Raw genomic sequence first — 11,354 nt, 5'->3', positions numbered from 1 at the left:
GTTTATGTATGCATCTGATGCTGAAACTTTAGAAATTTTATATATCAGTGTTTATGATTTGTATAAATTAGGTAAATTTGCTCGTTCTTGAGCAACTCAGTTATAGAAATAAGTTGATATCCAATTTATTTGTAGTGAATATATATCTTCTGTGTAGATATATACCTATTTTGTCATCTTCGCATATATAAGGAATAATTAGCATTAAGACACGAAAACGGTAAATATGAACAATATATATATATATATATATATATATATATAAATAAGAAGCTACTTCAATCACACTCTAATGATCCATGCATTGCATATTCTCTTAGCTAGCTAGCTTGTTTAAATGAACACCCTCTTATCTAATTAAATAATGACAATTGACAATAATGATGATCTTCAGAAATATATGTAGAGTATTTTGATTTTTATTTTTTGAAAAGAGTATGTTGAATTTTTTTACTGTATTTAATAGTTTAGTCATATTCTTCGCGAAGTTGTATATATATTAAAAAAGAAAAATATAGATAAACATGCTTATATAATCTAATTATTTATACCATTGGTATTATTGGAAATGGTCTTGGCTCAAGAATCGTGGTTTGATGTCATTAGAGCTTATCACGGATTGTTCGAATCTTCACCACTACTTGTCATCTACGCATGTTAGGTCTTGGCTCAAGAATCGTGAAGGAACTTTGGGATGGAGACATCTGAAAAATGACTTCTTTAAGTTGAGGAGGTAATAAAGTTTTAGGTTTTGAAACATTATTATTTTTATTGTTATTGTTATTATTATTAAGATTAAGGTTAATTACTTCTTTTTAAGTAATGAATCATGATTTATTTGGATTGAAAAAAATTGTGTTAAATTAATGAAGGAACAAAACTCGCTAACAATCTAACAAACTAAACTGGCTAAAATTATTATATGATAGAATGTCATTTTTATTCTACAAAAATACGTTCTACAATATTTTAAACACTATGTAAAATTTCGTTAGCGCAAAAAAAAAAAAAAAAAAAAAAAAAAAAAAAAGAGTTAAGACATAACTAATTATTATATTGTGGATTATGATCCACATTGCAAAATTGACTACTAATTAATGTATATAAATACTCATTTTTAATATATATATGAAATGCTCATTTTTTTATTATAGATAATATTCATTTTTAAATATACTACTTGAAAATGAACATTCATAAATTAAAAGTAAACTTTCAACTTACAAAAATGAAATTTATCATGGGTAGATAGCAGGGCTGTATATAAGCATGTCTAACATGTGCGATCGTACGGGCTCATATTTAAAAAAAAAATTGTATGTATATATAGTTTAGAAAAAATTAGGCTAAATGTATGAAGATTTGACCAATTTGTGACTAGATGAAATTGAGTCCAACTTACAATTGCTTTAAAAATGATATATATATATATATATATATATATATATATATATATATATATATATATATATATATATATATCCTAATCCAAAAACATTGCCAATTCCGTTCGGTAATTATATTTCATAAATCATAATCCCACATCTTAATTAGACAATTAGTAAATTCTCACTTCCCAACCCTATAAAATATGGCAATACCGTAACGAAATTTGACAATTTAAAAATTCCCAATTCGCAATTCAGTAATTTCATAGATCGCCGACCGCAACTCAACTGATTCTTCAATTCTTCTTGATCACACAAACTCTCAAGTCTCAAGTTCTTCAATTCTCTTAACAGGTAATTAAAATTACGTCTCAAGTTCTTCAATTCTCTTAACAGGTAATTAAAATTACGTATTAAGTTCTTCAATTCTCTTAACAGGTAATTAAAATTACGTATTTTTCATAATTTTTGTTTATTGTTTTAAGAATTTGTTTCTTGATTAATTATTTATTTATAGAGTTTCTAAATAAATTCTTTTTTTCCTTAGGATTTTATAATTATGTCTTCTAGAAAATATACATATGGGTCTGAGAAGCGTAAAAAGAAAAGAAGAATTGAACAACTAACCCAATCTTAGAAAGGAGCTCTTGAAAAATTAATTACAAAACAAACTCAAATGGATGAGCAAAAAGATAATGTCAATGAAAAATTGTTAGATGCAACTTTGATACAACTTTTTAAACAACTATTATTTATATATAGAAATTACTTAAAAAAAATGTTCAAATTAAAATATGGCACATGGTCACAATTTTTATTGGAACGGCTATAATTTGCCAGATATAATTTGCATGGCTGCATCCAACATACTATAAATTTCTTAAATTCACATAATTATCACGTTAGTTAAATTTTATTGTTCTCTCATTGACTCAATTTTCAAGGTCAAGCTAATATAAATTATAGGGAAAATGGTCAAATAAGCCCTCCAACTTTACCTAAGGAGTCAATTAGGCCCCTGAACATTTTAAAGTAGCAATTAAACCCATCAACATTGTATTTTGATGCAAAAAAGTCCATAAACCTGTTAATGACCTGTGATCACAGGTCAATAGGATTCCGGTCAAATTTTCAGCACCCATATTCCGGCACAAAAGTCAAGGGCGACCGTTCGGCGGTCGCCGGTGACTCACTGGAGAAGGCAACCATTGGGTTTTGTGCCGGAATATAGCCTGAGTGTGCCGAAAATTTGACCGGAATCTTAATGACCTGTGATCACAGGTCATTAATAGGCTTATGGACTTTTTTGCATCAAAATATAATGTTGATGGGTTTAATTGCTACTTTAAAATGTTCAGGGGCCTAATTGACTCCTTAGGTAAAGTTGGAGGGCTTATTTGACCCTTTTCCCTAAATTATATAATCAACGATGATTTTCGTATCTCGAAACCAAAATTCTAAGCTGAAAAGGGGATAACGTTTTCTGAAACCAGCTGGGCTTCATCCTTGGACAAAAACTTGTTTGAGACCGACCTATCATGAGACGGGTCAGGTCGGGTCAATGTGAGAATGTGATATTTATACATACAAATGTCATACTTATATGTTCAAATGTAATACTAATCAGGAATAAAAATTTTATTACTTATAATGGTAAATGTAATACATTTTTTCTTAAAAAGTATTATATTTTTCCTTATAAGTAAGGAAATATTACTTATTATAGAAAACTAATACTTTTGATGGAAAATATAATACTTTTATATTAAAATGCAAAATTATTACTATACATTTTTCTTCAAAACTACTACATTTTACTTTATAAGTGGCAAAAATTTATTCCTAATTAATATTAGATTTGAGCATATAAGTATGACATTTGCAGGTTGATTCAATCCGACCTGACCCGTCTCACGAATAAAGATCCGTGAGAAGGTCTCACACAAGTGTGACCCTTATCCTTCTTGGCAGATAAATAAACAAGATTATAAATCCAGTTGACCAGTTCCGCATGGACAGCTCAGTTAGTCACAGATAAAATTTAGAAACAATAACTTGGGATTGAGTCTCATTGATAATGGTAAGAGACTTCTTGTGCACAATAAACAAATGTGAAATCTTTATGTTTAATTGAATGATTTATATTATCTCCTCGAGTCAGGGTTGAGGATGAATTATAAATTCAGTGAATAATTTTTCATTTTTTATTATTAAGAATTCTTTAATAATCTAGATTGGCTCAATTCTCAAATCAGGTTTATGGATTTCAAAATGGAAAATGATATATGTACTCCAATAGAGTAAAATTCACGCCACATGTCTTGATTTTATTGGAGGAAAATAAAAAGAAAGTAATAAAAACTGTGGCTCACATATTTTTGAATGAATCAAAAAGTGACATATAAGCAGGGAATATAAAATGGAGTAGAATGTGAGAGTACATGTAGTATTACTCTTTCAAAATATACCTTAATGAATAAAAAAGGCAATGTAAGGCTTCTTTTTGTGCAGATTTAATTTAATGTTCTGACAAAGAAATATTCCCAGTCAGTGACCCATGTGACAAAAGATACTACGAACAAAATAGTATTATGCGTAGACAGTTCATAGTTTAAACAATTTGTTTAAGTGAAATTTTGTTATGTGAGATCATTTAATAGATTCTTGGCTGATAAATGGATTGAGTCAAAATAAAAATATAATACTCTCATCTCATTTTATGTTTTTTGATTCAGTTAACAAGGTTTGACTGAAATTATTTTTAATTCTATTTTGCATAATATTAAGTTTAATATTAGTATACAAAATTTATATATTTAGAAATAAAACTAAAAGTACTATTAAAATTAAACACAAAAAAATCAAATTTAAAAATAAGTAAAAAAGTACTAAAAAAAACAAAGAATAAAGAGTTTGTTGAAAGACCTTGTGGTCAAGCGGCATGAAGTGACTCTTTCAAATGGGGGGTCATAGATTTGAGTCTCAGTGAAGGCGATATTGACTTGTTGGGCCTAAATGACAAATTTTTTCATTGAATTTGAGAAAAATTAGATTTTCTTTTGTTTGGTTGGATGGAAAATATTTTCCAACATTTTTCATTGGAAAACATTTTCCTCAAGAACGAGAAAAACATTTTTCTGGTCATCCCTTGGTATTTTGTTTTCCATGAAAAATAAGGAGGAAATTATGTACTCACCAACTTTTTTTTAATTATCATTATTATTATTATTGTTTTTATTATCGTGTAGGGGTATAATTGACTTTATACTTATTATTCTTTACAATTCTAAATCCAACCAAACAATATAATTTGTGTTCCCGGTAATTTATTTTCCACCAAACAAACAATGAAATCCATTTTTCATGGAATTTCCATCCCACTTCCCTTCAAATATTTTTCAACAAACCAAATAGGTTGTTAGTCTGTGCACACATACATATCCAAGTAGTGGTTGTAGGTTTTCCTCTTTACGCAAAAAATAAAAATACAAAAATTTAATTTGATAAATAATACTCCGTAAATAGGCTAAAAATAAAACAAGAAAAAGATGGCCGGTTGGCCATCTTTTTTGACATTTCTTTTTAAAACTTATTTTACTATTTATTGTTTAATACTAATTTATTTGAATGAGTACTAAAAATATATAAGATGACATGGAATTGCAATATCAATTTTGTGGCTGTCAACACTCAACAACACATCATTAATGGTCTTCAAAAAAAAAAAAAAAAAACACATCATTAATGGTGCTGACCGACTAGTTTGCTTTTCGGCTGAACCCCTACGTCACTGTGAGTATAAATATAATATGTGCAGTCCAACTATCAGCTTAGGCTTTTAGTTGAGATGGAGCACATGCTTTAATTTGGTATCAGAGCCATGCAAAAGATCATGGGTTCGAATCTCCGCGTCACCCACAAAAAGAGACTTTCACGTGTTGCGCTCGGAAATCCATCGCACACGTCTATCAGCTTAGGTTTTTAGTTGAGATGGAACACATGCTTTAATTGTCACTATTTAAAAATGAAAAAAAAAAGCATCATTAATAATGTTTAATATTTTTTACTGGATGCGAATGTGAAGTGGGGAGCCTATATTTTATTAGAGCAAGTCTTATGCGACTATATAAGAAAGAGTATTTTATTCTAGGAAAAAGGGTTAAATTAGCCTTTAAGCAAACGGATATTTTAATCGAGCCCCCTAAGTAAAAAGGAAAAAAACTCTGTTCAAACCCCTTAAATTGGTTAAAATATTTTATTGAATCTTAAATTAATTGGTCAGTACTTTGCCCCTTAATTGGGCCGGCCTGGTGCGAATAGAGATTAATATGAGTATTGTATGGGCTTAAAGGTACCTCCTATAATTAGGGTCTGCTCAAAACACCTCATGGTCTAACAAAAAAAAAACATGTTTAACATGTTGTTGCTTCTTTCGTTGACACTTGTCACTTCTTTTTCTTTTTCTTTTTCTTTTAGCTTTTTTTTTCTTTTTTACATATATATATTCTTTTAATTAATACAACCACGGTGACGCCCATGGCCATCTAGTAAGATAGCCATAGCCGTTTAATTTTTATTTTTTTTTAATTTAGACAATCACGGTTGTCTTCTTTCACGAACAATGGTGGCTGTATAACGACAACCATGACTATCAGCAATGACATCCATGGTCATCTGGTGAGAACCATAGCTATTTTCTTGCACAGACAGCTGTGGCTATCCGGCAACAGCCACGAATGTCTACAATGACGACCATACCCATCTAAGAAATATTCAAATTTTTTTAGATAACCGTGAATGTCTTCTTTCACAGGCAACTGTGGCTGCTTCGTGATAGCCAAAACTATCTACCATGTCGGTAGTTGTATTAATTTTGGAAAAAAAAATCAAAAATTATAATATTAAAAGAATAGAGTATACTCAGACACATTCTCAAGTAGTGACTCAAAAACTCTATTATCTACCAAAAAAAACACAATGGAGTGCACTTTTCTATAGATGATGTCCATGTCCATTTGTGATTACTTTTATTATAATTTTCATGTTTATTAGTAATTTGAAAATTAGGATTCTGTAGCATTTCAAAATATTTAAAATTTAAACTCTATATGTTTTATCAAACAGAGCTTATAACTTATTTGTAACTTAAAATAAGCTATAAACTCCACCAAACATAGCCATAGTAGTACATCCAACGGCAAAACCTATTCATGACCTTTTGGGCAACCTAATCAAAGTTAGTAAGCTTGTTTACTTGGTAACCACAAGTTTTCAAGTTTCACTATTAGCAATTGTTATACCATGGATTATATTTCATATTGCATTGTGAACCTTAGTCCAAAAATTACGTGTATACAATTAAAAAAATTTGTATTTGCATTTAACAATACCTGTAAACAATTGAAGGCACATAAAATTATAATTGCAGACATATAACATGATAATTAGCAGTTAACATATTTTTTATTTGCAGTTAACATTTATGTGCGGTTGTTATGCAGTGGACCCGGGTCCATATTCACAATTTTAGAATTCTATGTCCAAAATTTTAGAACTCTATATTCACAATTACAGAATTCTATATTCACAATTATAGAACACTATATTCAAAATTTCATAACTCTATATTCACAATTTCATAACTTTGTATTCAACAGTATAACACAATTTTTGAATCTATATAACAAAATTGTGAATATAGAGTTCAAAAATTGTTAATATTGAGTAATGTAATTTTGTATATTAAGATCTGAAATTGTGAATATAGAGTTCTAAAATTGTGAACATACAGTTATAAAATTGTGAACATAGATTTCTAAAATTATGAACACAGAGTTCTAAAATTGTGAATGACCCGGGTTCATAACATAATTTGTTGTTTATGTTTCTGTAGTTATCATCTTATGTATCTTCTCCTATAGGTTGAATCCCCAACACCGGGCCCCATGCCCCGGCCCGACAAAGTATGTGAGAGGAAGTAAATCACGATAATTCAGCCAGGAACAAACTAAACTGATTTTACTTTCTTTAGTTTCTTGTGATCCTTTGCCAACTAGGGTCATAACACATGGCTTACCCTGTGCATATCTTGGGTAATAGTTATGAGTTTTCTTGCAACTCAAAAATAAATATTTACAAAATTAAATTAATAAATTATACTCCGTAAATAAGCTTTAAAAAAAAACAAAAAATAGATGGCCGCCGGTTGGCCATCTTCTTTGACATTTCTTTTTAAAACTTATTTTACTATTTATTGTTTAATACTAACTTATTTGAATGAATAAAAAAAAGGATACATTAAATCATTAATAAACAATTTCCTTAATTTCATTAACATAGAACAAAATTTTGAATAAAGTGATATTGGACAGAGCTCTCAGAGAAGTACCTGCAACTTTCATTAAATAATATTGTACAGCGATTTGGAGGTATTGGCAGTGGACGTCCATTTCGCCGTTGTCATCACGTTTGAGGAGCTATCACATTGGCTGGTACTTTTTTATTTTGTTCTGCATTGGGCCACGGTCAAGTTGGCTGTATGTCAATTATTCGGTATTGCATTTTGAACCCTGATAAAAAAATTATATATACTTTTAGTTAATACATTATGTAACTATAATTAATAGGTTCTGTACAAATAAATAAATAACTTGATAATTATTGATACATAATATCTAAAAACATAATAATACTAAATGTGAATGAAGGTTATATCCCTCATTTATGTCCGTTTTTTCTGTTAAGTTTTTTGTACATTATGCTATAAAAGTTATACTACATAATATTTTAGATAAATATACCCCTACCGTTATAACTTCCGTTATTTTTTCCACTATTGTTACTATGCACATGCATCCACCATATATTTTCTTATCTTCTTCAATAATAATAATATATACACATTAAATATTAGATTTATATATTACTTATTTTTTAAAATATAAATATCTAATTTATAAAAATATTTTACATTATTATTATTATTATTATTTACTATATTAAAATTTAAATAAATTTAAAATTTAAATACAAAATACTAATATTGGGCACCTATATTTTGCGCATCGCGCATAAGAAAATCTAGTAATAACTATAGATACAAAAACGGTCAACAGTATGTACAGAATGTGTAAAGTACATGTGAGATGTTATTTTTGGATCAGAGTTGTAAAGTAGACCTTGATCCATGGTATAATTTGCCGTGAGTTAATTACATTTTTAATCTTAGATTTATAGGTGGCAATCCACTTATAGTCTTTTTTTATTAGAACATCTACTTTTGGTCCTAATATTGTTGTGATTATGACCATTTTTGGTCATTTATCAACAAAATAGTTTAAATATCGATTTTTTTTAAAAAATATCGATTTTTTTAAATAGTTTAAATATCGATAAATACAAGAATATTTCGGTCTTCAATTATTTATGTTTTCAAAAAAAAAACATAAAAAATATAGTTGAAAACATACTTTGTATAAAAAAGATTAAAACGTCTTTGTATTTAACAATATTTCAATGATTTTGCTGAAGGAAGACTAAGGCTCTTTTTGGTAAATAATTAGCCTATCAGCCAATTTTGGCCTATTTGACTATTATTAGTTGTTTGACTTAGTTAAAAAAATCAATATAAGTGTTTGGTTAATAAGCTTTTGTAACTCCAAAATACTAAATTTCAAAAGGTTACTAGAAACAACCTTTTCAATTAGCTCTTTGAGAAAAGAAATTATACCAAACAGCTAATTTACCAAACACTTTTCTACAATCAGTTAATATTATCAATTAATTATACCTTCTAACTCAATCAGCTAACAGTCATTTACCAAACAGGACTTAAAATGGTCATGTGACAATAACACTAGGACCAAATGAGAATGTTATAATAAAAAAATGGATAAAAGTATATTGTCATCTAGACAAAAAATGGAATTAAATCAATTTGTGTTGTATGCCTATATAAATGCCATATATTGATCTATCTGAAAGCCACAGATTCTTATCTTGTTCAGCCCCTAGACAAGAAGCTTAGATAGTTAGTATCATTTTAGAAGATCAGATATGGAGGGAGTGATTGAAGTCCCAAAAGTGAAGCTAAACTCTGGGCATGAAATGCCAGTTTTAGCCATGGGAACTGCGTTTCCCTCACTCCCAGACCAGGACGAGTTGGTTTCATCTCTGATTCATGCCATTGAGATCGGCTACCGTCACTTTGACACCGCCGCCGCCTACGGCTCCGAGGAGGCCCTCGGCCGCGCGGTGGCCGCCGCAATCCAACGCGGCCTCGTTTCCGGCCGCGACCAACTCTTCATCACTTCTAAGCTTTGGATCACCGAAACGGACCGTGATCTTGTCCTTCCGGCACTCAAGAGATCCCTGGGGTAAACTTTCTTTGCCTTTTGGCTTTTTGCTTTTGGAGTTTTTCATTAATATAATGGAGTGATATATAATAATACTAAGGTTGCATTTGAATGTGTTTTTCCGAGTAATACTGAATCTGTTATAGTGTACTATGAATTCGTACTTGCTATCTTTTATTTGAGAGAGTCATACTTATGCAGTTCGACTATAAAGTCCGCCGAAACAGGAGAGGAAGTCATTTCCAAATAATTTTTCCGGAAGTTATTTTCTGGAAAAATTGGCTTCTTTTCCTTGATCAATTAAAGAAAAATAATTTTCGTTTACCGCATTTTTGGGACGTTGCTAAAGACCAAAAGCCCGGATTTTCGGGTTACCAAACACACCGTAATACTTGAAATTTGAAGTAAATGTTATATATTTGCCATATTATTTATTTCCTTGTCTAATTTTCATGATTTTAATTATTATGAATTAATCAATATCATTGCCACAAATAATAGATCCATTGTCCCAAGTACATAGTTTAGTGGTCAAAAAGTGGAGTGTGGGTGTAATAACTTAATGGGTGAGGGGTCATTAGATTTAGGATTATTTAAACATATAATAGATACATTATTAACCTTTTTTTTCCCATAAAAGCAAAATTTTCTTACCGTTAAGGCTCTTACACCCTAACCTGACATGATGATAGTATGGTATCTCAGCCACCTATTAGGCGAGAAGACCAATGTTTAGTATCTTCTGTATCTTTGTCCGTTGTTATGCCGCTTGATCATAAAATATTTGGCAAAAATTATACTATGTTAATTTGTTGATTGTTGGATTGGGAATTACTAGTTGAAGTTTATTGTAGCCATTACATATCAATAATTTTGTGATGAGTTAAAGTACTAAAAGAAATGTATTATAACTTTTCTTTTTCTAAATTTGTTGTAATGTAGGAGGTTGGGACTAGATTATGTGGATTTATATTTAGTACATTGGCCACTAAGAATGAAGGATGCGAAAGAGAGCTTGGTGGTTACAACAGAAAACATTATTCCTTTTGACATGAAAGGGACATGGGAAGGGATGGAAGAGTGTCACAAATTGGGTTTGGCTAAGTCCATTGGAGTCTCTAACTTCACTTCCACTAAGATTTCTAAACTCCTCCAGAATGCTACCATTCCTCCTGCTGTTAATCAGGTACGGAGTATTTATTTATTTATTTATTTGGTACCCACAGAGTATTATTAAATTGTAACTTTGAATACGCAAAAGGTAATATTTAATGGATTAAGACTTGAAAATGATATTTTTTTTCTCTGAATTATATGTTGCTCATCCACCCTGAATTATTGATCTAGTCAGAGTTTTATTACACTTTTAGTCCCATGACTATAGTAACACTATCAGGATTGATCTACCACTTTCAAATCTTGCAATTTCGATTTAGGATTATTATTTTTGTTGAAAAGATTATCATTTCGACGGATTTTTCGTCAATTTCTCGGCGAAAAAAAAAGTTCCCCTTTCAAGCAGGGTTAAAATAGATATTTACATTGTTGACCTGTTATTCTGCTGACCAAAGTGGGATAAACTCAAAAAAAAAAAAAAAAAAAAAAAAAAAAA

General features: G+C 29.8%; 1 protein-coding gene across 3 annotated transcripts in view; it reads left to right on the top strand.

Moving 5' to 3' along the window:
- The window catches only part of LOC116004343 (methylecgonone reductase-like), a 57,416-nt gene that overhangs the window by 43,725 nt on the left and 2,337 nt on the right, over positions 1–11,354 (top strand). For 2 of the 3 annotated variants that reach the window (XM_031244339.1, XM_031244342.1), the window contains exons 1-2: positions 9,385–9,763; positions 10,685–10,928. In XM_031244339.1, the coding sequence (XP_031100199.1) occupies positions 9,444–9,763; positions 10,685–10,928 (564 nt within the window). In that variant the 5' untranslated portion in view covers positions 9,385–9,443. Of the gene's footprint in view, positions 1–9,384; positions 9,764–10,684; positions 10,929–11,354 lie in introns of those variants that run through there. The other variant, XM_031244340.1, reaches the window with a different exon arrangement.

This window comes from Ipomoea triloba, chromosome 14, assembly GCF_003576645.1.
Source record: "Ipomoea triloba cultivar NCNSP0323 chromosome 14, ASM357664v1".
NCBI lineage: Eukaryota > Viridiplantae > Streptophyta > Magnoliopsida > Solanales > Convolvulaceae > Ipomoea > Ipomoea triloba.
The sequence above is the reverse complement of the archived record's forward strand: the minus strand, read 5'-3'. Positions and strand labels throughout refer to the sequence as shown.